This window comes from Adiantum capillus-veneris, chromosome 13 (assembly GCF_014529385.1).
Source record: "Adiantum capillus-veneris isolate H3 chromosome 13, ASM1452938v2, whole genome shotgun sequence".
Taxonomy (NCBI): domain Eukaryota; kingdom Viridiplantae; phylum Streptophyta; class Polypodiopsida; order Polypodiales; family Pteridaceae; genus Adiantum; species Adiantum capillus-veneris.
The window spans coordinates 154,070,060-154,097,867 of record NC_140943.1 but is presented as its reverse complement, the minus strand read 5'-3'; the positions used below and the strand labels follow the sequence as shown (position 1 = coordinate 154,097,867).

The following is a 27,808-nucleotide window of genomic DNA, read 5'->3' as shown; positions in this document are numbered from 1 at the left end:
CCATCTGCTCTTGGCCCATCCTTCTTAGCCTTTGCCGCACTGGCTTAGCACCTTCTTTCAGCTCTATATGCATCTCTTCTCCCTTGAACCCTCTGATCTCTTCATATGAAGTAATGAACAAATCAGGAAAACTAGCCAGCATGTGCAAATATATCTCCTTCTCCACAACTGAGAGGTCTCCACTGATCATTTGTGTCATCAATTCTTGCTTCCTTGACAACTCAACCTTGGTTTGCATCATCCCTTCAATCACTTCATAAGGCCCTTCACTTTCATCTTCAACCTCATTTGCAAATGCAACTAAACCAAACTCCTGGATTTCTTTATCCATCAAAAGAAATGCAACATCAACATCCTCATCACTGCTGGTAGTACTATCACTATCTTCATTAGACACTGTGGAATAGTCTTCATCACTAGACTCATCTTCATCTTCATAAATCTCTTCCAATCATTTCCTTGTGTCCATATTATATAGCTTCTTGGTATCTGCCTTTCCATAGAGGCTAATCGTACCATGTCGCCAATCTTGAACAGCTCCCACTGCACGTAACCGTGGTCTGCCCAGTATAATAGGATATGCTCCCAACCCTGCTGGCATCACATGAAAATCAACCACTGCCTTTGCATCATATGCCTCCACTTCTAAGCTCTTTACAACACCCAAACATTTTACTTTTTAATGGTTTGCCAATCTAATCCGGAAGCCTGACACCCCAGTCACTATGAGACCCATCTTCTCAACGCATGAGTGTGTTATGACACATATTTGAGCTCCACCATCCACATAACCTTGTCCTAGATTTTTTCTTTTGTGCCACACATCTACTATTGGGAAAATGTCTGGTAATTCATCCATCGCTAACACCTTCACTGAACCTCTCTCCGGCTCTTTCTCCATTGGGTTAGGCACCATCTCTATAAGCTGTCCAAAGGTAACATCGGCTTTCCTGCTTGTCAGATCCTCCTTTAAGTCATAGCTTAATTGCCCATCCCCTAGTGGAAAATCTGAAACATGAAACTTGTGACGAGCCCTTCTTTTCCTCTTGGCCTTGACATCTTCGCCTTCATGACTCTTTCCCTTCTTCTTACTAGGACCTGGGGCACTTCTTCCTTCCTTGTCCTCCGTGGTCCTCTTCCCAATAGGCATCACTAATGTATCCTCTAGCTTTGATGCCTTCTCTAAGGTGACTACACTTATCACTTTTGTCTTTTCCTTTTCCTCCTGGGTTAATCCACTGGTTCCTTCATCTCCCTTAATTTTGATGCCATAATCATTGGACCTAGTTAGCACCTGTCTTGGCAATGGATACATGTCTCCCCCCATCCTTGGTGGCTTATCACATTGCGGGCTGATGTGGCCCAACTCTCCGCAATTATAACATGTGGGCGTCTGCCTCCAGAACCTACCATTGCTTTGTCCAACACCATTCCTAGGTCTTTCTTCACCTCCTGGCTGATTTGCAAACCTCCCTCGACCTCGATTATTTCCCACTTGACCTAGCATGTTTAGGCTGAGATTCTTCATTAAATCTACCACTTGCCTCATGTCTTTGTTAGAAAATAAGACGTAGCTAAATAGAATTTTGAGTAGATTACTTAATGGAGAGAGATAGATTTCACACACAAGAGATTATAGAGTAGAGAGAGAGAGAGAGAGAGAGAGAGAGAGAGAGAGAGAGAGAGTACACACGATATACGTGGTTCACCCAATGTGGGCTACGTCCATGGGAAAGCAGCCACTCAATGGCTTTAGCACTTCAAAAGAAGAAGTGGTTTACAAAGGGATTAAACCCTTAATAGAGCTCCCGCCTTGCTTCACTCTCACCACCTCACACTCACCTTGTTGCATCAACTTCACACTATGAAATATGTGTAGAAATGGCCTCCTTTTATAGGCCAAAAGGGCTACCATCCCTTATGAGAGGCAACCATGTGTAGCCGCCCTTGTGCGAATAAGTCCAAATCGGACCCTCCAATCCGCCCATGTGTGGCCGCCCTTGAGAAGACAAGTCCGCTTTTGAATTCGGCCACCGGCCATTGACTTCTGACCACCGGCCATCGGCCATTGACTTCCGACCACCGGCCATCGGCCATTGACTACCGTCCACCGGCCAACCGACCGGTTGTTTTCCGACCACTTTTCGGCCGCCGTCTGGCCATAATATTCCGGCGAAAAGGAATATTCCAACGAAAAAAAAATTCTCGGGGGCCTCTGCCCCCGAGGCCTCTAAAGTTGCCCCTGATTCTTGTCCGTGAAAATTTTGGTTTCCGATGAGTGATTTTCGTTCACGCACGATGGATTCTCCACATAATGGGGGCCTTACAAATGTGCGCTTTTACCACAGAAAATTACAAGGGTAAATCAGGCTCCATACTTAACAGTCTTGCCTTAGCCTATCATCTTGCACTGCTGTAGTGACCACTGCTGGCATAACCTAAGGAGTAACAAAAACCACTGGTTCATGATGAACCCCTAGCATGCGACCTGGCAAAGAATCCATATGCTGAAATTCAGACCTCATGGGCAAAGACTCTACTCCTAGCTGGCTCATTTTCCTCAGCTTCCACTCTTTGTTCCTTGCCACCTCTAGTGCATCTTCATATGTCCTAGGCTTCTTTAACTCCACTCTCCAACATATATTCTCCCAAAGACCAGCCAAGAACCTGTCCTTCTTCATCATGTCAGGCGGGGGTACTTGTGGTACTAAGGCCTTGCACATCCGCTCCCATGCCAATGAGAACTTACGTATGTACGCATCTACTGGCTCACCTTCCTTTTGCACCAAACCTTGTACTTCTTGCCACACTTTGTCAGGATCTTCTATCTTCACAAACTCCATTTCCAATCCATGCCTTAGATTGTCCCAACTCAATCTTACAGGTGGATCCGCTATACGCAACTCCTCTTCAAATGCTTTGGACCAAACTCGTGCATCACTCTTTAAACAAATTTGGAGAAGACGTAACATCTATGCCGGGTCATGAATCTGGTTGCTAATGCAAGCAACCTCCATCTTTTCCAAAAAGTCTTCCACATCTTCATCACTTCTTCCATGAAACTTCGGATAAGAGAAAGCCATGGCTACCCAAGTTACGATGCTTCGAGAACCCCTTCGAACACGCGTGCAAGAACCCAAAACTTTTTACTGACTCAATTCCCAGAAACTTCAATGGAGCTCAACTTTAGATAAGGACAAACACATGCACATCAAATGAGTTTTCATAGTTAATCATTGGAATTACAACATGCAAAGGACATTCCAAGATCTCTCGTAATCTTCTTGGCCCGAACATAAAGACTATGCGCTGCTGGAAAAAAATATTCCTAGACACATGAACATTTATCTGGATTCTCTGAGTTAAATGAAAAGGAGTGAATTGAGGGCCATTTTGATCATCAAGTAAAGTCAACCATGCAGCTCACAAGAAAGCACACCTGTCTTATCCTCTGATTTTGCCAAAATTTCAGCAGCATAACAACATAAATGCCTTAAAAGACCAAAAGACCAGCCATCATAACTTGGAAAATTTTTGACAGAGTTTCCCCAGAAGTAGAGCAGTAAGAACCCAAAATATAGGCTGTATATGTATGCATAAATTGCCAACAATAGAACCCGAGCATCAATTAGGAATCACTAGTACATAGCCTATGGCGAGGTCACGAAAAGGGTGCTCCAGCTACCTGTATCACCGAAAGGATCTCCACATTTGAGAATCCCCCAGCTCAATAAAACCTCACGCTATCGACCTTCACACGAAGGCTAATGAAAATCGCGTATAGTCAAGTTTCAGAAATGACTATCTTCCAGACCAAGTCTCAGAAATGGCTGGGGCTACCAAATAAAACCAAGTATGGCTCCACAAAGGCGTACAATGGTAGTTTCCACAAGTAACGTACAATCCAGCAGACAATGCGCTCAAACAGGCGCCAAGTGATACATACCCACGGCAACTACAAGTGACACCACTGCTAGTATATCAATGTACTCCAGCTACCTATACCTGTGTGAATCACGTGTACCTGTCCCTGTAGCCTGTAACCTGTAACCTGCAACCTGTAATCCCAAATCTCGAAGCTTGAAGCTCGAAGCAGAAGGTACTCGAAGAAGATCCTCCGTGGGGGCGCCAAAAGAATGTGAGCGGGATGAAAACACATAGAACACCTCTATAATGATCCGACGCACACTCTTGGGAAGATACACACACACACACACACCCACACACACACACACACACACACACACACACACACACACACACACACACACACACACACACACACACACACACACACACACACACACACACTAGGGGGTACCACTCGGCTTACACAACCCTCCTGGCCGAGACAGGGAACACACCGATGGAGTGAGCTAAACAGTAAAGGCCTCCAACAACCAATCCACTTCTTGGATGAAACCAACAAGCACTAGAAACCTTCTGAAGATTTCAACTTCACCAGGGTTTTTGATATAAAGGAGAGCCTTCTATATTGAGGTTTTATAAAAACAATGGAAATATTGATATGAGTTGGTTCCCATGTTCAGTATGAGATAAGCTACTAGAAAGAGCTCATATTTTGTGATTAATAGAATTAAAGGGGGAAGGGACTCCGACAGCCTCTCCCCCCATGTGACAGCATTTCCTACATCCGACTAGCTCTAGATAGTGTTCACTAGGCAGCCTGGCTACACAAGGAGACAACATGCAGCCCCGACCAGATCCACAGAGAGAGAGAGAGAGAGAGAGAGAGAGAGAGAGAGAGAGAGAGAGAGGTTGTCGTGCGGGCGATAGGTGTGTGGCACAGTAGTAGCTGTTGCCAAGCCTCAAGAAAATGAAAGGGTCTCTTTTGTTATCTCAAAGCTGAGGCTCTATGAGGCCTACTTCCATTCTCTCTCTCTCTCTCTCTCTCTCTCTCTCTCTCTCTCTCTCTCTCTCTTTTTCTTTTCTATACTACACACAAAGGGAGAAGGGATTCCAGCAGCCCCTCTCCTAAAAACAGTGTAATTCTCTTGAGATAATTAGTTAAACTAATTATATGAGGTTAATATAATTATCAAGGGTTTCATAAAATGTGACTTATCTCTAATAATTATCTCAAAATTTTTTGAATCAATTTGCTATTTTCCCCCTTTTATTTGTTCTAAAAAATAGTGTAATTCTATCAAGATAATCAGTTAAGCTAATTATCTGAAGTTAAGATAATTATCATGGATTTTAAAAGATGTATTGATGCTTTGATAATTATCCCAAAACATTTTAGATTAGTTTGCTATTTTCCACCTTTTATTTTTCTCAAAAAACAGTGTTATTCTGCTAAGATAATTATCTGAGGTTAAGATAATTATGGTAGATTTCATAAGATGTGATTTACCTCTGATAATTATCTCAAAGCATTTTGGAGCAGTTTGCTATTTTCTCTCTTTTATTTGTTCTAAAAAAAAGTATAATTCTGCTAAGATAATTAGTTAAACTAAGTATTTGAGGTTAATATAATTATCATGGGTTTTAAAGATGTTTTTTTACTCTGATAATTATCTCAAAACATTTTGGATTAGTTTGCTATTTCCTCCTTTTTATTTATCCCTAAAAACAGTGTAATTCTACTCAGATAATTAGTTAAACTAATCATCTGAGGTTAAGATAATTATCACAGGCTTCCTAAGATGTGATTTACCTTTAATAATTATCTCAAATAATTTTGGATTAGTTTGATCATATCTCCCTTTACTTTTCTCTTAAAAACAGTGTAATTTTGCTTAGTTAATTATGAAAATTATTGAAAAAATTACAAGATAATTTTCCTAGCATAATAATAGTCTAACACAGCTCTAATAATTATCTCATCTTAATCTAAACTTAATTAGTATAATTATCATTAATTTATGATTAAAATGAGTAATTTTAACTCTAATATGATATAATAATTAATTATCTTAGTATCCCTAAATTTAATGACAATAATCAACAAAGAATTTTGAGTTAGGAGATAATTTTAGAGTATACATAGGTTTAATCTTCAATTAATTAAGAAATTTGTAAATAGGTTAACCTAGCTTTATTAATTAAGAAAGGTTAGTGCTAATTATCGTTGATTCACCAACTAGAGCTTTGCTCTCTAGTGATTTTTACGTAGATGTCCCTCTAGATGAGAGAGAATGTACCAAGGCTCCGAGTTTGTTTGAAATTGTGAAGCAAAGGTCATATTTATAGGTTTTTGAGCACTCACACGCTGAAAAATGGCAGTAACTTGCATCCCAAGTAGCCCTATAGCTCCAAAAACGCCCCCTGTTGCTAAATCTAGTTTGGGAAAGTTCATCATTACCCCACACAGCCCCCAGATACACAAAATCGATTTTCTACTAGTTTGTTGACTTTTAATGATTAATTTTGGAAATATTTGCAACTTTTAGAACTTTAGGATAAAAAGTCTTTAGCAGTAATAATTACTGAAACCATTCAATTTTACTTAACTAATTAAATTCATAGTGTAACATTTTAGAGCCCGTAACTTTTCCAGATTTTATCGGAATTCGGTTCTGAAAAATTCTAACCCTAGTAAAGCTCTGGTTACGGTTCCAAAAATACCAATATTTACCATAGTTGGATCATTCTACAGTGTTTTCTTAACAACCAAGTTAATTTGATCAGGCTGTGTACAATTTCTAAGGTTTCAGAAACTGGAAACCTTACAAATCCCCTCAATATCATTTGCTGAGATGGAGACACAGTCCGCAGTAGAGCTGAGTAGCGAGGAAGAATTTCAAGTACCCATTATCAAAGCAGACACATTGCCAATGGTCCAACTCTCAAAGGCTGAAGAAGATGCATTGAAGGAACAAGTTACACAAGAGGTAGATGAGCAGTGGAAGGTAGCAATGGATTGGGAGCTGAGAGTAATTCATTCCGTCAATGTCACACAACTCACTCCAATCAGATAAATGCGCAATGGCACCAACAATCCCTGCCCTACCCTCTGATTAAAGTTGAGTTGTTGCAAGTAAAAGAAAGTCTTTGCACCGACATGCAAGTCGAGGGCGCAGATAAAGACCACCCGAAGTGGAGGTTGAGCTGGCTGAATAAGAATCCCAAGTACTTGATTCTGTTCACAAGAGCACATGCGGCCCTGCAAAAGGATCCTACCTTCTGTCCTGTACCAAGAGTAAGGACCTGGATAGCACATGAGGCACTACTAAAGAAGCAGCCAACTTGGTTGAATTACCTCAACTTGCTTGCTCCAGAAAAAGGACAGTCGACTGAAGAATACATGGTGAAAACCCTAAAGGGCGCCATGTCATTCTTTAAAAATCTACCAGATTTGTCATGTGCTATGCTATACAAAATCTGCTGAATGCTGCTCACCTGCATCGAAGTGTTCAATGAGCTAGAGCAAGCACGCGCCCCTTGGATGTCATTCCTCGAGGGTAACAAAGGGTTGTGCTATGATCTCAGTGGTTAACCTTCCAAAGAAGTCCTCTATGGATTTTAAGCCAGGTGTATGTTTCTACCTTCACACAATATGTTGGCGTTCGAGGAAGCGTTTTACATAGGTTTCTTCACTTGGCGAACAAAAATATTTGGGCCAGTGATCAGCAACCTGACATCAAGGTTTGTGGGCTACTCAGTAGTAAAACTAAAGAACAAAGTCACCATGCAGTTTATGCAAGTGCCTAATAAAGAGCGAAAAATCAGATTTCAAAAGGCACTCAATGCGCTTAAAGACCGCCTCGCCAACTGTCATTCCGAAGACTACTTCAGCCCATAAAGCTGTGTCAAGGGACGACACAGGCGAGGAGGGGGGAATGTTAGCAGCAAGCTAACACAGATACCACGGATACCATTTTTCGGAGTTCTCATTGTAAAAACACTTATTATTTTGATACATCGAGAATATTGTAACTCCTATTCTCTCGGATAAACCTTGTAATTGATGAGCCAGGGCTACAAGCTTCCAGATTGTATCAACCTGTCATTACCCATCTTTGGGAGAACTCCCAGATTATTAGTTTTGACCACCAAAAACTTTGACTAAGGTATAAAAGCCAATTTTTGTAAGTTATTATTAAGTTTTGGATAATGAAATACACAGCGTGAGCTAACGGCGCTCGCCTCTCTCCTTCTCGCGCTTCCCACTCCCTCCCCGGTTATCACATTGCAGTCGCATGTGTTGCATTGCAACCGCAAGTAAGAGCTCTACGCATTGACGTAAGCACATCACAGTAATTTGTAGCTTTTGGCGTCGCCGAATCATAACTAGGAATTTACACTTCAAAATCAAAAACTAATCATAGGTAGGGTATTGGGGCATCATTGCTAAGCATTTAGATGCATTCTGGGTCGCAAACGACCAGGGCAAAAATCCATTGCTGTGAATAATCGCGATTATGGCACTTGACCTAAAGTGGGGTTTGAGACCATAAGCATATGTGCTTAGGTCTTATAAACATATCCTAGAAGTTTTGTTACGTTTGGATGTCATTTGATGCTGCAATGGATGTGATTTGTTTGCCGATGAGCGATTGGCTTTTAGTGATTTCAGTCACTTGAGTGTAGCTTGAGTTAGATGCGAGTTGTTAGTTGTTTTCCGAGAGATTGACAATCTGTTGTAGCCTCTATACACTAGTTGAGTTAGCTTCATCCCATGGATTGACAATTTAATCGTTGTTCTTGTTAATACTGCAATAAGATAGGATCGTGAGGTTAGACACACATCCCATGTCATTGCACCATCAAGTCTTAAGGAACACAAAGCTTGTATTGTATCAAGTCTCTCTTTATGGGAGAAATTATAATACAAAAGCCTTTTGGAGGGGGGATTGGCTCCACATAAATCCGGTCCTCAACTATTTTCAAGTTCTCTAATTCTCTTTCTTACAAAGTATTGTTCATGCCAAGTTAATTAAGTATAATGGTTATGTTGCTACCAGTAATTAAGTTCACCCTCTATCTTCTCAAAGTAGTCTCATAAAAATGCTCACTACAGTTCCCTTAATTCAGCTATTCTCAATGTTCATAGGCCATTTCTATTATGTAATCTATGACACTTGCTATCTATCACAAGGATGGATAATATAGTCTACAAACTCATGTTCAACTCATCCATATATATAAACTCTCTTTTTTGCAAAGGAGATAAACATAAATGGTCGACTTATCGACATCAATATATGTGACATATTTTGTATGTGGAGAGTATGAGTTCTCATTGTGACAGTAGCACCATATTTTCATATGTGTCAAGATGGACCCTAAGGTGCCGATTGCTCTTGTTCTATGAGGATCATTACAAAACTCTCTTTTTAGGAAATTAGGTGGCCAAGGTCATCTATTTAGATATGATTCTACTTGCAAACGTGGTGCATCAAGGTATCTCACTTATGAAGTGTTTATGCCATAAGGATATTATGACTATTTGTGGAGAAAATACTTTCATGTTGTTTATGGAATTTTTGTCAAGTGGAAGGATAGACCTGGTTAAGGTTCCACTTGTGAGAACATTAGTGTAATTTTCAAATGATTTCCCACTTTTGTTTTTGAGGATGAAAACTATTTCCCAAGGGGAGTAGTGTGAGGACAAGGGTCTTGGGCAGGGCCTGGGTAAGGGATATGAGCCCCCATGGCATAGCAAGGGGTTATGGTAGCTTAGGAGGCTATATAAGCATTGTTGGGTGCTAAAACACGATGCCGTTTACCTTTGTCCTTACAACCCTAGTCTATCTTTATATGAAAAAACATATGGATAGTTCAAAAGAAAATCACACACCAAACGTTCCTTATCAAGATGGGTTGTGGTGGAGGCAATGGAATGAAGATAACATCCAATTGTCAATAGGCTTCTCCAAAAACAAGCTCCTTATCCTTGGGGTGCCAAATTCATCTCACGCTCACACAAGATCAGATGGAGGTGGCCTTTTCTTGGTTCTCTCCTCTAGTGTTACAAATGGATTATAAATAGAGGAAGCACTCTCAGTTTGAGCTTATGGGATGCTTACCTCATGATTACATTGCTTTGTAGAGGTGATCCTTGAAATAGATGGTGCCTCTCTCATAATGAACTAGGTGGTCTCATGTGTCCTTTTCAACAAGTACTGTGGAGGGAATCGAGACTTCCTCTCACCCATTTTTACTGCCCTAATCTTGACCAAGGTAACATACATATCCACACCCAAAAGATTAGTATGAGAGCATAAAATAAGCTCACAATGGACCCCATGCCTTTCTATGAAATTCTAGGCATAGAGACTATTAAAAACGTTACAAAAGAGGTGGTATCTTTGGATTTTGGAACAAATTCTACCTCCAAGATGGTTTCTAGAGGGTCTTTGGAAGGAACATCCCTAGTACTTTGAGTAGAGGCTTTTGAGGGAACTTTTGATCTTGAAGCTAGAGCTGGATTGGACCATAATTGCATGTAGAGCTCTAGATATTTCATGCCTTGCTCCCTATGACCTTCTATTCTAGCCTATCTTGATCTGCTTATGGTGTAGTAATATTTTCTTTATGACTTTTGCATCGTATTCAATTTTTTGGATTTGTACAACGATGTTAGTGTGATGGTGTGGTTATGTACCCTTGGAAAAGAATGAAAAGGTTAGGAATCCCTTTTGCAAGTGACAATTGGTCTTGCTATCCTTCATATTGGTTTTGGCAGCAACTAGTGGCTCAAATCATTATGGGCCTAGTCTGTTGCTTAGATCATTTTGAGTTCCCATTCAACTTTTTACCAAGACTTAGGCACAAGGCCTAGAATTGAATATCCTAGAGTGCTAACACCCCCTTAATTTCACAAGAATCTGAACATACACCAAAGGATTTGAGTTCCATCAATTTAGATACTTAATTGTCTTGAATCCCTATATGGCACAAACGTGATTTCGGTTATACATGCCAGTTCATTCCAAACTTAAGAATAAGGTTTCGATAGATCTCACCAACAAACGTGGTGTAGATACATCTCAAAATGATCACTTGCGAAAGAGTTAAAACCAATACACACATTCAAAAGCCTAATGCATAAAACTTTTGATCCCTAATCTAGCTATTAGTGATCCAAACTTCTTCATACTTTGGAGATGCCATCTAAAGATCAATGTACAAGTTATGACGTCAAATCCCATAAAAGCCCATATGGCACAAATTGTAATTGTACATGCATATTTTGCATGATTCATTGATTTTATTGGTCACGTTTTCCAATTCGGATTCTTTTTTTTCCAGTTATGAGCAATTTTGTGTTATGCTCAAAGCCACCATAAGCAAAACAAATAAAAAATGCAACATGCATATTTTGCATGATTCATTGATTTTATTGGTCACGTTTTCCAATTCGGATTCTTTTTTTTCCAGTTATGAGCAATTTTGTGTTATGCTCAAAGCCACCATAAGCAAAACGAATAAAAAATGCAACAAATTTGATGCATAATTCTAAGCTCTAACAAGTGCTAAATGCAAATATCTTATTGCATACATGTATAGATAATCATAAAAAAGTAGTGCAATAGATCAAAATACAACTTGGCATCCTTGCAAACCTTACAATTGGAGGAGAAGAACATCATACGAGTGACAACCTGCTGGATTGAGAATGCAAATCTCCAAGCATTTAACACAATGATGTTTAGCGCAACCTTTAAAGATGAAAGTGACGAAAGGTTTGAAGCTTTTGTGTTTGAAACATAATTTCCAAAGGCTCCATCTACATGCGGTGAACGAGAGCTGGCACATGAGTAAAGCGAAGTGCCATGCCCTGAGGACAGGATCAGTCCACAAAGGGGAGTAAGCCCAAAGCTTTGCGGAAAGCTTCAAGCTTCTCACGAGACAATGCCATTGTAAAAGGATCTGCAAGGTTGTCCTGTGTTGGCACATAACCCAAGCTGATCTCTCCTGCTGAGAGCCTCTCCCTGACATAGTGGTAATGCACCTAAATGTGCTTTGTGCGAGCATGAAAAATTGGGTTCCTCGCAATTGCTAATGCGCTCTGAATGTCAGTGTAGATAGTGTTGGCAATGTCCTGTCCAACACCCAAATCAGCCATAAGGCGTCTGAGCCATACACACTCAACCGTAGTTGTGAAGACTGCCCTGTACTCAGCCTCACAACTCGAAGTGGCCACAGTAGGTTGCTTCTTGCTCAACCATGATATACATGAACTGCCAAGTATGAAACAAAAACCACTTGTGGACACTCGCATGTCAAAACAACCAGCCCAATCTGAGTCTGAAAAAGCATGTAAGTCTGGCGGCAATGATCCCCCCTTGGGATAAAACAAGCCAAGATGTAAAGTGCCACTAAGGTAGCGGAAAATCCCCTTGACAGCCTGCCAATGCTTAGACCCTGGGCTATGCATAAATCTGCTGACCTGTGAGACTGCAAACTGAATATCTGGCCTCGTGTTGCATACATAAATGAGATAGCCAACAGCAGTTTGGTAAAGAGTGACATCAGCAGGATCGCCAGCATCATGTAGACTCAACTTCAAACCTGTTTCCATGGGAGTGGCAATAGGTTTGCAATCTCAAGTCCAAACTTACATAGCAATGTCTCTATGTAACTTTTCTGACACAAGGCAATACCACCATCACACTGCTTAAACTGTATACCCAAATAATGATGCAACAGCCCCAAATCTTTCATCCTGAAAGTAGCATTCAAATCAGCCTTACATTCAGCAATGTGTCTCTCATTTGGTCCAGTGATCAGCAAATCATCAACATAAAGAACCACAATGAGAAGTACATCACCCTCACGCTTTACATACAATGTGCTTTCTGTTGGACTGTTACAAAAGCCTTGTTTGACCAAATGAGTGTCAGCTTTCTCATACCAAGCACGAGGAGATTGCTTCAACCCATACAAAGCCTTCTTACATATGCACACTTTGTCCTCTTGTTCTTTTATGACAAAACCGCGAGGCTGCGTTACATAAACTTCCTCAAATATGTCACCATTCAAGAAAGCAGTAACAATGTCTAATTGATGTACATCCCAACCAAAATGAGCTGCCAATGCACATAGAAAACATACAGTAGTCATACGACAAGTGGGAGCAAAAGTCTCTTCATAATCTATGCCTTTTTGTTGTGCATAACCCTTTGCAACAAGTCGAGCCTTATGGCGATCGATCTCACCATCCGGTTTGCATTTCAACTTGTAAACCCACTTCGTACCAATGGCCTTTTTGCCAGGAGGCAAATCACATAAAGTCCATGTGTCATTCTCTATAAGTGCATCATATTCTGATTGCATGGTAGCCATCCAATTTTCTGAATTCTGTGCTTCATCAAAAGACAGAGGCTCCTCAACATCATGTAAGCTAGACACAGCCAAATCATAACAATCTGATGCATAAGATGCATGGCGAGAGCCTGAACGAGTACGACTAGACAAAGGTGCATCCAATTTACTGTCCAACTCCCTGAACTGTATAAGAGGCGTTGTTGGCACAAGTGACTGAATTCCCAGGAGGGACAGACTCGAGAGAGGTAAACAATTCACGATGTGAGGTAATGTGCTTTGTAGCACCACTGTCGAAATACCACACATGTGAATCTGCAGCAAACTGACAAGCATGCATCATGGACAGCAGGATTGTAAGTGCACTCTGCGCTAAAAGCCCATTCTGCATCAACATCAGCAACACAGTCTCCTTTCACAGAAGACTCAACAATGGCTGCATTTGTAGTGGAACCAGTATTTGCAGTGGAACCACCCTCTTTCTTCTTAGCCTCTTTGGCCTTCAACTTAGGACACGACTTGATCAAGTGATCATTAACTTTACAATAATGGCAACGCATCTTCTTTTTGCCCTTATCACCAAAATTGCCAGACGAAGTGCTGCCAGCACAAGCATTATGAACAGAATTTTTGCCACTCGCAGCAGAACCATAAGAAGTGGCTGCATTACTGTTACCACCCTTTCTTTGAGAAGCAATAAAAGCCTGTTCAACTGCACGCTGCCTAGTCCTGTTTTTTCATGGAAAGTGGCTCTTGCAACAGCAATGTGCATAATGCATCAAACTTGACAACTTCAGGATTTCCTTGGGTCATAAGTCTCCAAGTACTAGCAAAAGTCTGGTAGGAATCTGGTAAGGCATCAAGAACAGTCTGCACAAGGGAACTATCTGAAATGACTTCACCTGCAAAAATAAGCTGCTCATTGATATCCTTGACACTAGCAAGGAAAGTGTCTATATCATCTTCCTCATGCATAATCTTCGACTCCAGCTCTTTACGCATCAAAACAATTTTAGCCTCATTGCGGCTTGCATAAAGACCTGCTAGAATATCCCAAGCCTGTTTTGCAGATTTTGCTGAACGGATCTAAGAACAATGGTGCGCTTCACAGACAATGCAATCAATGCATGAGCGTGCGCATCCTTAACATCCCAACGAGCTTGTTCTGCCGTAGGCAAAACAACTCTATCAGCTGCAATCCTTGCAGCAAGACCTGCAACATCCTCAACATCGCCTACATCCTCAGAACCAGAACGTACATCAATGCCCTGCACAATGTTCCAGACACCCTTTGACACAAGAACATGTTGCATCATATAAGCCCACATAGGGTAGTTGTCCCCATCCAACCTGTCCTCAGCAGCAAACATCTCGAACACATCTGTGTTGTTGTTGTCAGCCATGGTAAATACTGCACCTGATGTGAAAATTGCCCGAAGATAGGAGAAACGGAGCGGGAACAACCTGTGCTATATAGCACAAACCGTAGAAGACTATAAGGCACCTGTTATGCAAAAAACGGCACTGATAGAAATTCTGCACAAAATGACGAAATAGCCTGTGCAGTACTGCCTGTAGTGGAAACGGAGGCCGAAATGAGCCCAAATCAAAATTCTGAGCGGACACAGCTCTTTAAGCTAGCCCAAATTTTTTGTCGACCTGCGAACGCTCGTCAAAGCTCACTGAAATTGAAGAAAGTGAGCGGGCGTGTGCTGGAGCAGCTGGCGACTAAGCCCGGGAGGACGTGACCTGCTCTGATACCAATTGTTGGAATTAGGGTTGCAGAGAAACACACAGCTTGGAGAAGACGAAGGAAGCTCGAGGCACACAATAGAGAGTGTGTTACTTAGTGTGCAATGGAAAGATAGATAGCCCTAGAGTAATGGGCGTATATACAATGCACGGGGGGAAAAACCTCCTAAAGAGGGAAAAAATGCCCCGGCGGTCCTAGTGTGTTCACACACATCACTACCACATGTATATGGTAACAAGAACTACATAAAATTGTGCACATATGACATGAGGCTAGGGATAAGGTGATTCGGTCGAGAGTGGCTCTTCGTCACTCACTCAAGTCCAAGAAAGGAGGGCTTGACCTTAGAGAATGGAAAAAGTCAACACTCTTGCCACAAAGCACATAAAGTAGGTCATGCAACTACTTTTACCTACATTCTCTCACTTCCACGAGCCTTAGTAGCATCTTTGGCTGAATCGAGAGTGTGCGTGCAATAAACACTTCTTTGGTATGGATGAACATTCGCCAATTTTAAACGTATCTTCTGCACCTTCTCTATCTCACTATTGTGCATATTTCAATTAGTAAATTTCATATTAAGATTGTTTCAAGAGGAGCAAACCTCCCTCCTCTCCAAAGGATGCATGTAAGGATCTTTGCCACAATTGAGTATCCGCATGATATATGATGCTTTTACAAAGATCAAAGAAGAAGCACAACAAAAGCAAAAGGTTGTTGGTAAGCATAGAAGCTCCCTTAAACTCAATAACAATGGTTGGGTGCTTCTCAAGGTTCCAAAGGCCTCCTTAAAGCATATTTCAGGCAAGGATTCACAAGGAGAACAAAAGTCAAAAATCCTATGGAAAACTAGCATGAAGGTAATATGGATTCTTACTTATTCAAGCCTAGGTTTCTAGCACATTGGCAAATACTTAATGCCAATGGGTATACTGGGTCTACATTGTTTTTTTAAACGGAATCTGGCGAGATCCATTGCTCCCTCCGTCCCCAAAATAACTAAAATAGGTTGTTTCTCTCTCCTCTCTCTTCCCTCGGCCGTCGCGCGCCATCGCTGCCTGATCCTATTGCCCCGTTCCGCTCAGTCCACTGCCTTGCCACTGCGCTCCTCAACTCCATGCCACCTACCACATACCATGTGACATCCATCTGCATCAATCTGATGCATGGTCTATCTCTATCTCTCTCTCTGCGCGCCATAGCCCTCGCAGAGGCCTCTCCATTATGGCTGCAGCCTTGGTATGCGGGCTGAAGATCTCCAATAACGGACCAATGCACAGTTAGTCTTGAGGACGCAGAGAGACTGGGAGAGAGCGAGATTCTGCCCCTAGCGGCCCTGTGCAATCTGTATCTGACCCACACACGTCTTCAAAGGGGAATGGCAGAGACAACCACATTGCCCTCAAAAATATCTCCCTCTCTCTCTCTCTCTCTTCCACTTGGCAGGTCCCCGTTTTTGCCCTCTCATCGAGATAACTACATACTTGAGCATCTTAGTAGATTCGGTCTAATGAGACCTGCTTGCAAAATTTGGGAGACATACTTGGTTTTTTTTGCAATAGTCTCTGGAAGTGGATAGAGTTGATGAGATATATTTTCAGAACATTACTACAACTCCCTGCTTAGAATGAGCCAAGGAGCTATCCAAAAAGAATTACAAAGGGACAACCACCCAACAACACGATCCACTTAGAATGAGCCAAGGAGCTATCCAAAAAGAATTACAAAGGGACAACCACCCAACAACACAATCCACTGTACGAACTGGGGTTTTACAAGGATCCCCTAAACCCACATACAATCAACCACAAGAGCATAATGTCGAGAGAGAAAGCAGAGAAACACCTTTGGGAGCAATCCACTCAAGACGTTCTCTTACTGTCGCAAAAGGGGGGAGCCCTTTCCATCACTTCATGCTTCATCAAAGGATGCCGCGATCCGCCCCAAGCTGCCACTGAGAGTCGGATCTCCATTCGACGGAGCTAGAAGAACATGACCAAAAAAAGACAGAGCAGAGACCACATGAACAATCGGATACAGCTGCCAACAACCACCAAACTCTGTCCGCCACCAAGAAGCAGGCCATTATGGTGGGCCAAGCAACGGCAAAGGACTGAGCCGGAGATCCGAGGATGCCACGAGTAGGGGCGATCTCCCACCACGAACCCTAACCTCCATAGGTCCATACTCCCAACAGACTTGAACTTGGCCGCCATTTCTGCCCTGAAGCGAGCAAGGAGGGGTTGCCTCCACCTTCTCTAAAAATGAAGGGCCGACTGAGAAAGAATGTCGACATGGGGGACGGAGGCGCCTGGCAACCCACCTTAGGGTGTACCGCCCTTCGGATCCACCCAACCACCATCTCCAACGACCACTGTACTAGGTCTGCCCTATCGCAGGACCGTCCTGAGCACTCCTGATCCATGGCCTCGCAGGCAACAGAATCAGAAACGACGATGCTCCGATATTTTAAGATATGGTAGCCCAGTGGAAGGATGAGGTGCATCCACTTAGACACTAAGGGGAGGTCGGATGACTCCGACCACGTCAATCCACCGCTAGCAATTGTCTAGCTTATGCTATTAACTGAAACCCTCACCGGTTTCATCGGGCGTTGCCTACTCGGGAAGCTTTCTCAGCATAAGTACGTATAATACTTAATGCCTTCTTAAACCCCCAGAAGCCAACCCTCCTAAGTTCGCATCCCAAAAATAAGGGGTCTTGCTCAAGCATACATGCTTTCAAAATTTGCAAGCAATGACTATAAGAGGTCTTGAGAATGGAGGTTGTGGAGGGTCCTTGATGCACCCAATTCCTCCGTCGATACTAGTAGAGAAGGGAAGAATTTATAGCATATGAGCACCAATGGTAGATGCACATCAAAAGTGAACTTCCGTGTGCATGAGGCTCAACTTTGAAACATAAGTTGACAGTGTTCATGAGGGATGCCCACACGAACGGGGGGGGGGAGGGCGGGCGCGGGTGGTTAGGCTACTCACGGGACTATTTGACACCCCTTTGTCAGGTGGGATCGACGATCCATGATCTCTAGATGATGTGGACCATCTATTTATTATCAAGAATAAAAGGATTTCGATAGGTCTAGTCTGCCCACGCAACTTGAACCCACCACTTCCCCCTCTAGAGATATTGACTCTCCCATTAAGCTATCGTGCACCTCTTGAAATGAGTGTGAGAACATAGTTTTCTTGGGGTTCACTTCGATTGTGATCATATGACGATCACTTGGTCGGACGATGCAAAACCAATCCTGCCACCCTCAATTAATAGGGACCATTGATCCCACCTGACACAAGGGGTGTCAGATAATCACGAGGGTAGGCTACTTCCCACGACAATAAGTGACACATAACATTAAAGAGGGGGAGGTAAGGGGATCGACGGCGCGAAAGTGGATGCGGGGAGCTCGAGGCACATTAAACCCGGACACACGACAAGTCAACACGAAAAAGAACCCAAGCGGCGACTCGATTTGAACCCAGGACCTCGTCGCCCAGATTGTGATGCATGGGGTAACCATCCCACCCACGCGCACATATTGTACCCATGGCTCGGATTTTTGAAGTTTTATATTTAAAATATAGACGCTGCTCGGGTTTAATCTGTGGTCGGGTTTAATTTTTAAGTACCCATCTACGGCTGTAACCTCTCTGATTTTCGTGCGCGCACTTCTCTGCCCTCGATCCCCTTAACCCCTCTCGTTAATACTATGTGTTATTTAGTCCTGAGGGGCTACTTCTTGTGTCCTGAGTCTCAACCTTGAATCACCAGTCAAAAGAGATATATTGGAGAAGCGATGGTTGTGGGACAGCCCCTCCTAAGTTATAGTTTGTACATGAAAAGGATGAAAAAGTTGGACGGAAGAATCACGGTCCTGGCCCATGGGTCACAACAACAACGACGAGGACGGGTGGGGTGGTATTGAGAGACGGTCTGCGTGCCTTTTTGCCTTGCCTGGCGGGTGGAGGGCCTGCCCAATAGGTAGTCCTGGCTAGCTCTCGGCTAGGCTAGGGGCGCCCTCAGGAATCTGGACTGGATGATGAGGTTTTCGACACTCCGTGCGGGGAGATGGGGCGTTAAATGTCATTTTTACGCTCTCGCATTTCACTACTACTTCATACTGTTGGCAATGTGACATGAGCAGAGCAGAGCAGAGCTCCTTCCAATTTTCTATTTTGATTTTGGCCCCGGGCCCCGGCCCCCCACCCCAAGCAGCTCAAAACGGGCAGATTTCCCCAATGCATTGGATTCGCCAGTGCCCTCTTTAGCTGAGGCCTGCCACATTGTCCTCTCTCTCTCTCTCTCTCTCTCTCTCTCTCTCTCAGCACACCTTCTAAGTTGGGTGTCTTGGCTTTGCCGGCAGCTTTCTGCTTCAACCCAAGCACGGAAGGAGCGCCGACGCCCTCCCTGCAATCCTGCTGCGGAAAGGCGAGGTGGGTCTCTCTCTCTCTCTCTCTCTCTCTCTCTCTCTCTCTCTCTCTCCTGGTGATAGTAAGAGATTTAGTTTTCCGTGAATTGGTATTGAGGAGGAATTCGGCTGTGTGTAGCAAAGCAGTCGAGGGGGGCCTAATTGGCGACACTTTAGGCCTGTTTTCAGGTGCGTCCGCCGCTGCTCTCTTCCCTCTAATGTTGGCGCTCGGCTGTGGGTACAGCTGTGATTCTGCTCCTTTACACTGCCTAATCTTTTCGACTGTGCATTGAGGATGTCACATCCACTGACGAATTCTGGGCCCCCATGTTACGTGGTAGAGGGGACCCCTCTCATGCTTCCCTGACGCTGTCGGAATGTAGCACATCATTGAGGGGCAGGATTGGCCTTGGGGATCGCTTGTCCTACTCTGGTCTTATGGAAGGAAGAGCAGGCATGGACTTGTACCTTCTGTTCTGAGAGCTTAACATCGCGCCTCTCAAGCCAAATGTCAGCCTCTTCCTTTCGTTGGGCTTTGATTGAGGCTTTCTTATGCTTAAGTCTCCTCCTTGCATCAGCTCGCCCTGGTTCTGCCTATGCAATCAGCACACATGGAATGGTCTTGCCCTCGATGCAATCCGGTCTCACAATGGCCGATAGTTTACAAGCATCTTTGCATCACACGATGAAGGTTTTTATGGAAGGGCCCTTCCACCATACAATGCGGATTTCCGATTCGGATCTGCAGGGGCGACATGCCCTTGAGCAAAGCTTTCAACGAGCTGCATTTGAGCAATTTGGCAGTGGCAAAACTGGAAGGATTTACAACATCTCTGTACCTTCTCTACCTTTGGGAATTGTCCGAGCTATACGGTTGCGGTCTGGAAGCTTTCGGAGGTATGGGGTGATCATCAACGAATTCACAATACCTCGAGGGTGCAAGCTACAGCCGGTACCAAAGAGGATTTTACTTGTGTACGCTCAGCTTGCCAATACCACACTTTTCCAGGATTTACCACAGGCATTCGTGCTGGATTCGCCCGTGCTTTCTGTATTAGCATACGATGCTGCAAATCTCAATGCAACGCAACCACTGGAATCACTGAATGTATCCACTGGATCAAAGCCCATAACTATTCAGTTTGCAGGAAGCAGTGTCCAAAAATGCGCATCTTTTGATGGGGGTTCCACCAATGTAAACTACACTGACTTGGTTCAAGGTGCTTGTGAAGTGACACATTTTGGTGCTTTTGCATTGGTTAGCAATGCACCTGTCGGTGGTCCCCCTCCAATTGCTGCACCAGTGGCAGTCTCACCTCGTCTCCCGACATCCCGCTCAAATACATGGAAAATTGTAGTAGGCTCTGTGGTTGGTGGGCTGGCATTGCTAGTTCTGCTCAGCCTCTTGGCTATCGGTATTGCTAGTCGCAGGAGAAAGGCAAGGTTTGCGAAGATGGAGTACCAAACAGATCATGGAGAGACATTGCAAACCACCACCATTGGAAATTCCAGAGTCCCGGCAGCTGGAAGTACTCGGACGCAGTCAATGATAGAGAGGGAATATACTGTCTGAGAAGGTTCTCAGATGAGGGCTATCATTTACAACACATTTGCAGGTGATGCTAGCTATATCGTGACCTATTGGAAAGGCGGTTTGCACTGTGAGTGGCAACCCATGTGGTGAATTTTGATAGCTCAACACACAGGTCATAAGCGTATCCCTGGGAGCCACTAAGAAAGTGAACAAATGTGTCCATGTCAATAGCTCAAATCAGTGAACATCTCTGCAGATGGTTGTGCAGTCTTCTGCAGAATGCGGGAAGCGCTTGGTCATCTTTTCCATTACTGTGCATAGCACACACCCCAATGCTCACAGCAGGCTTCTTCTTATGTGTGTAGATTTTCGTTCTTTCCTGCACCTTGTTATTCTTGCATTCTTTTATCAACTCAATCTCAATGCATGTCAAGATTTTTATCGGATTTAAGGAGAAGCTTCGGAGGGAACTGTATGATTGCAGTGTTTCTCAATGAGACTCTTGTTCGAATAAAACGGTTCATATTTATTGAAAAACATTTCTTCTGTGCCAAATATGCGTGGAGTTTTCATTGCTATTGAGGTGCTGACGTGTTGCCTGCCCTATCACTTGCGAGGCCATACGGTACAGTTTAGACCAGTGGGTCATTTTTATCTTGATTCCTACTGGTGGAGTTAAGAACTGGGGCATTTGGTTTCTGCTGCAGCTTTTAAGGAGTTTCCATGGTTATCGTACCCTTTTCATGTATGCATCGTGTACGCTGGTTACTTTGCCTATGGTAGATATAACCATTGGGGATTGTTGGCTTGCTTAAGGTCTTCACTGTTGCATAGAAGAGTTTCACCGTTGCCAATCACTACTTGCTATGGACAATGCTTTACATAGTCATGTCTAGGCATCAGCAAAGATAAAATCATGTAAAGCTGTTGAGGCCCACCTTAAGGTTAGTGGTCTTACACTGATTTCAATGTCCCTGATCTTATGTTTTATTTGTGGGTGAAGTCACAGCTATCTCTGTTGCTACAAGAGCCAACCTTTTGATGGTGTTTGTGATGGACAAGCATTGCAAAATTGTTGGTATTTGGAATCCTGTTCACATTCACATGCTCAAGGGAGAAAGACATTGTATGCTGATGGTTGAGAGAGAACTTGGCGAAGATCTATTGCAATTTGCCACCGTAAACTTGAACCCGATCATGTTTGGACCAAAAAATGGGATGAAGTATGTACATGTCAAGTCATAATTGTTGATGGCTTTGACAACCTTTGCAAGTAAACCAGGCAAAGGCTTGTACTACCCAGACAGAGACATCAATAATGATCGAGTTAAAGTGCATGCATGTGGTTATGGGCCTTAGAAGTTCAAGAATTCAGGCAAATCTGAATCTAGGAAGTTTTTATGTCAGAGTATGTGGGCTGAAAATGCATTTCAGATTTAATGATACAGGAACTCTCAGTTTAAAGATAAGGTACATGTGTACATGTTGAATTTAACATTAGACTGACAATAATGCTCTCTTGATAGGTGATCCAAAGGATTCATGGTGGCCTCATTAAATTTGAAGCGTGTCTCCGAATGGAGAAAATCCACTTGATAATAGATCGTGTAGGCCATTGTTAGACACGGTTCCACATGCTTTTCTGAAATCTGAGGTATGTTTGTCCACTTCGGACAGGTTGTGAAGATTTGGATTGCTTAAAAGTAGGCATTCTATGCAAGTAGTGCTCACTTTTGGGAGCTAAGAGTCAGTGGCCACACAAAATATGTAGCTAAGAGCACGTTGGAAAGCCTTGATTGTCAATTAACCTAACCAAAAGATTAAATTGTGTGTGAAGACTTTGTGGTTTGAACTATCATGCCTTCCTAATGGATACTTGAATGTAAGTTTCTTATCGGCCATATGTTGCAAAGGGCGTCTTGCACATCAATCCTGCACATGCTGAACAGCGTAATTTGATTTAGTGCTATTTTTTGTGCCATGTGTGTAAATTGTTACACTACTATTAGTCCATGAAATTATAGTTCCATTTCTTTACACTATATCTATAGATGTAAGGATGATTTTGTAAGTCCTACGGTCATTTGACAGATTCATTTAAAAGGAATGCGGTCTTGCCAAAAAAAAAAATCCTCAATTGTTGAATTTTGATGAATCTTTCTTAGAAAATCATCATAGTTGTCCACATTAAAAAAAAGAGCGACATTAAGCACCATGAGCCCATCTTTTTCTCATTTCAATTTGATTCACTTCTTTAGTTCACTTATACTTTAGACGTTGAGTTGGAATTGCGTTTTTTGTGATTCACAAATTTTGTTAGTCGTCCAACCCTAGTTAGCCATGTTTAGCACATAGAGTGGAGATTTCACATTAGCAACTCTTTGGGACACATTGTCACACTGCACACTCGACCATGAAAATGGGTTACACTTGATCTTGCAGCCACCTTCATCCTTGTGCTCAGAGTATTTGTTATCTTCCAAATTTTGCCATCGCCTTCTTGCGAACAGAGGAGAGAAAATGATCTACACAATATGAGTTCTTTCAAGCTTGCAAAAATGGTAAAGATAAGTATCGTCACTATCTTTTGCTAAGAACTTGGTGCTCATGCTAAAATGGGTGAAGTTTCAAGCATGAATAAGGCAACATAGGGAGAATAAATTGTGCTTCATGTGTGACAATTGTAACAAAAGTAACTTGATGTTATGGACTTCATCCCCCTCCCCCCCAGGCTGACTTGGGTTTGCCACCAAGGAGAGAGCATTGCCACGGCACCCCCTTGACCGCTAAGCCATTGCAAAAAGAGCATAATGCCGATAGGAAGAACAGATAGAATCACAAATTTTATTTAAAATAAGAAAAATGACAGTGTTGGTAGTAGAACCCGAAACCTTAGCAACATGGCTGATAAGGTCAATTGACCTTAAGGTCCTAAGCACCACTTGTATTTGAGTCAGGCCGGCAGGTTTCATTCGGCTTCTCCAAAGCAGGACTAGCGAGTAACTCTGGTTTATTGTGCACCTCATCAAACGGGCCCATAATCTCTTTTCTTTCCTCATCATCGGATGGTCCGATTAACACGACTGGTTCATCTTCTATCTCTATTGATGGGCCACCTGTCTCTTCAGCCGCCACCTCTTCGCATGACACATTGTAAACAATGGGAACAACCTCCATACAAATATTCAAATGGGCGGTTGGGCTGGTAGTTACCCATGCCACTTATTGCGGTAACTGATACGGTACACAATCGATTAGAGATCCATCTCGATGGCTATAAATAGGGGCTTACTACTCATTTTTAGGAACTTCTCACTTTCATTGCTTAGTACCTTGGACCTGTAATGGAAATGTTCTATGAACTTCGAGGACAACAGAATTAAGAGAATTAGAGAGAGCATTTTTATTACTTTGAGAACATAGAGGGTGAACTTAATTAGCTGTAGCAACATAACCATTTGACTTAATTAACTTGGCATGAACAATACTTTTGCAAGAGAGAGAATTAGAGAACATGATAACAATTGAGGACCGGAATTATGTGGAGTTGGTCCCCCCTCCAATAGGCTTTTGTATTATAGATTCTCCCATAATAGAGAGATTTGGTACAATATAATCTTTGTGTTCCTTGTGACCTAGGTGATGCAATGAAGATGGAAAGCTTCATCCATATCACAAGCATAACATAAACTTTCTAAAAGCATTAACTATCCCCGGCCTTAGTCCTAAGGCCTCAAACACCTTCGAAGGTGGAGAGAGCTAGCGGGGAATGAAGGTAGGGAAGAGGAAGAAGAAGTAACATATGAGAAAGACAGTTCCTCACTTATCATCACTCTTCTTGCATAGCATAGCATGATACCATAATAATGATGATGAAGAATATGGCAAGCTTAAGCATTGGAGCATGGCTCTTGGTTGGATTTTCATTCCATAGCCAAGAGTGCTGGGTGTAGGTCTCAACTTCTCAACAAGCTTGGAGAAGGAGATTGAGCTCTTTTACTTTGCACTTCACACAATGAATGTGTGTGTGTGTGTGTGTGTGTGGGGGGGGGGGGGGGGGGGGGGGGGGGGGGGGGGGGGTTATACCTTGCAAGCAAGCTCCTAGCTTCCTTGGTCGACCCCTCATTGTAGCTCAAGCTTCAAATTGATTGGACCCCTACAAGCTTAGCCAATCACATGCAAAGTGCATATCAAGCAACCATGCTAGCCTTAGGACAAGTGTCTCCCTTTCCCCTTTATGAGAGAGGACTTGATAAATGCATACACAATTAATTTAATTAGCTAGAGTGCCAACCAATAGGCTTTAGGCACACCATGAGGGCAACATGGAGAGGAACTTGACATGTGTCCTTGTTTCTTCTTTAGACTAGGCTTGCCTTGTGTGAGGGTGTGTGTATTCTCTCTCGTGTCCCTACAATAAGGGCTCGCCCCCCATGAGTAGGGATACTTTTTGACTTTTTGAACACCTTAAGCACCTCAAGCACCTTAGTCATGGAGCACCTTTGCACCTTAGTCATAAAGCACCTCAAGCACCTTAGTCAGTAAGCACGACAAGCACCTCAAGCTTGGACCGGGTTCCCACTTCAAGCACAACCCTAGCTTGCCTAAGGTCTAAGGACATTTTAACACTAACCTTTGGAGGTCTTTAATGAAGCTAACCCTAAGGTCTTTAATCTCCATTAGCTAGCCTTTCTCTTTGACAGACCATCTCTCATTTGGATCCCTTTAACCTTGGGCCCCGTGTTGAGATAGATCTATAAGCACATGTCTATATTCTAACACTTGTTCCCGTTTATTCTCCCACATTAAATGATCATTTTAATAAGAGAAAATCATTTGGGTTGGCTAGATAATCTTAGCTGGTAGAGGATCCCTTTTTACCCCACCACATCATTCCAAGATAGATTACTAATCCATTTGGGGATTGGGAGACTTAGCTGTCGCAAGCATATCTGCTCTTGAGTCCATATCATAGTTCCAAAGTAGAGTGACAATTTCTACTTGGTGTTTGAGAGACGTTGTCAACATAACATGATTCTAAGCGTGCATACTATTTAAATTCGTGCACAAGAAAAAGAGATTTAGTATTATAAGACAAAAACATTGATCATTTACAAGAAACATGTACATTTTCTTACTCTAATGTAGCATTATAAGCATTGACAAGGTTCATACTATCCTTAAGATGTATTTCTTGCATCCATCTAGCATCTTCAAAAGGATAATTTTTTAGCTTAATAAGATACCGTCGGATAATCTTACCATGTCATAGTACCTTGTCTTCATGCCGAAGGATAGCTTCGGGTTGTAGCACCTCTTCTTGGTCTTCGATTTTTGGGGGGTCTTCAATAATTGGTTCACTTGGTGGCTCTCCTTTGTAGGTCTTAAGTAGGTTCACATTAAAAGATTTGTGTATGAGCCAATGGTTGGGTAACTTGAGTTGATAAGCTATGTCATTGATTGGTTTCAAGATTTGAAAAGGACCATAGTATTTTTTTGCTAGTTTATCATAGTACTTTTGATGGAACATAGGGTGTTTGCCCATCGTTTGCCTTAATCGAGCCTTGGGAAACTTGAGTAAGACCCAATCTTTCTCTTTGAATGTTAAGGCCCTTTTGTGCTTATCAGCAGTAGCCCTTTGCCTTTGTTGAGAGATGGATACAGCCTCCTTAATCTTTTGGAAAGATTCTTGTAGGTCACGGCTATACTCATCAGCAACGAAGATCTTCCCATGTACTTTAAGTAGCAAGGGCTTCCCACTATGATCTCAAAAGGTGCCTTTCCCGTAGTAGTATGGACATTATTATTGTAGGCATACTCTGCAAGGGTAAGTACTTCTCCCATTTTGAGTGTTGATCTACTTCTGTAGCATAAGTCTTTAGTAGATTGAGAATCGTAAGATTGGCTATCTCACTTTGGCCATCCGTTTGTGGGTGATAGGCCAAAGAGAAATTCAATCTTGTACCTAGATTTTTAAAGAGACCTTTCCAAAAATTACTGATCATTCTAGGATCTCTATTTGACATGATGGATGTTGGCAATACATGGTGTTTGAAAATATGAGATATGAAGAGAGTTTCCATTTGGTGTGACTTAATAGTCTTTTTGACAGGAATAAAGTGTGCTTGCTTGCTAAACCTGTCGACTGTTGTCCATATTCCCATGGATAGACTTCGGTAATCCAAAGAAAAAATCCATGGAAATACTCTCCCATGGTGAATTAGGGATTGGAAATGGCTGCAGTAACCTAGGTAGCTTCCTTCTATCATACTTGGTCTTTTGGCATACCACACATTTTGAAACATACTCTAGTATATCTACTTTCATGGTAGACCACTATAAGTACGTCTCTACTCCTCGAAGAGTAGGTTGAATGCCTCTATGCCCTGCATAGGGAGGAGCATGGGATTCATACATGATTTTCTCACGAAGGAAGTGGGTAACACATAGCCTATTTCCATGGAGAAGATAACCATCCTGCAATATGAATGGTTCTTCTTTCTTCCCTAATGCAAGGGCTAACATTATATCTTTAAAGTCAGGGTCTGTAGCACATTCATCTATCATAGAAGATAGATCATTGTGAGTTGCTATAGACATCGCATTGACTCGTGGTCATCATGAAAGTGCATCGGCCACTTGATTGTGCTTATCAACAATGTAAGCAATGTGAAAATAAAATTGCGAAAGAAAATTTGTCCACCTCATTTGTTTGTGGGAGATCTTGTTTTGCGTCATGAAGTACTTGAGACTTTGATGATCTGTTCGCAAAATAAATGGATTCCCCAATAAATAGTGCTTCCATGTGTCTATGACATGTAGAAAAACTAAAAGCTCTTTTTCATATATGTGCAAG

The 27,808-nt window shown here is 42.6% G+C and overlaps 2 protein-coding genes across 2 annotated transcripts; both read left to right on the top strand.

Annotated features, from left to right (window-relative positions):
- Positions 1-19,145: 19,145 nt before the first annotated feature.
- On the top strand, positions 19,146-19,898 carry LOC147445124 (uncharacterized; the record flags this gene model as incomplete). Its single annotated transcript, XM_086528171.1, has 3 exons — positions 19,146-19,443; positions 19,608-19,656; positions 19,760-19,898. Coding segments are annotated over 3 exons (486 nt in total), but the record flags the coding sequence as incomplete, so codon positions are not given.
- LOC147445123 (uncharacterized) lies at positions 19,794-21,507 on the top strand. The gene has a single exon (XM_086527596.1). The coding sequence runs from the start codon at positions 19,927-19,929 to the stop codon at positions 20,989-20,991; it is 1,065 nt and encodes a 354-aa protein (XP_086383722.1). The 5' UTR covers positions 19,794-19,926; the 3' UTR covers positions 20,992-21,507.
- Positions 21,508-27,808: the final 6,301 nt, after the last annotated feature.

Bases quoted from the DNA above. Each gene is read 5' to 3' on its own strand.
- LOC147445123 (XM_086527596.1), top strand. From the start codon at position 19,927: ATGTCAGCCTCTTCCTTTCGTTGGGCTTTGATTGAGGCTTTCTTATGC.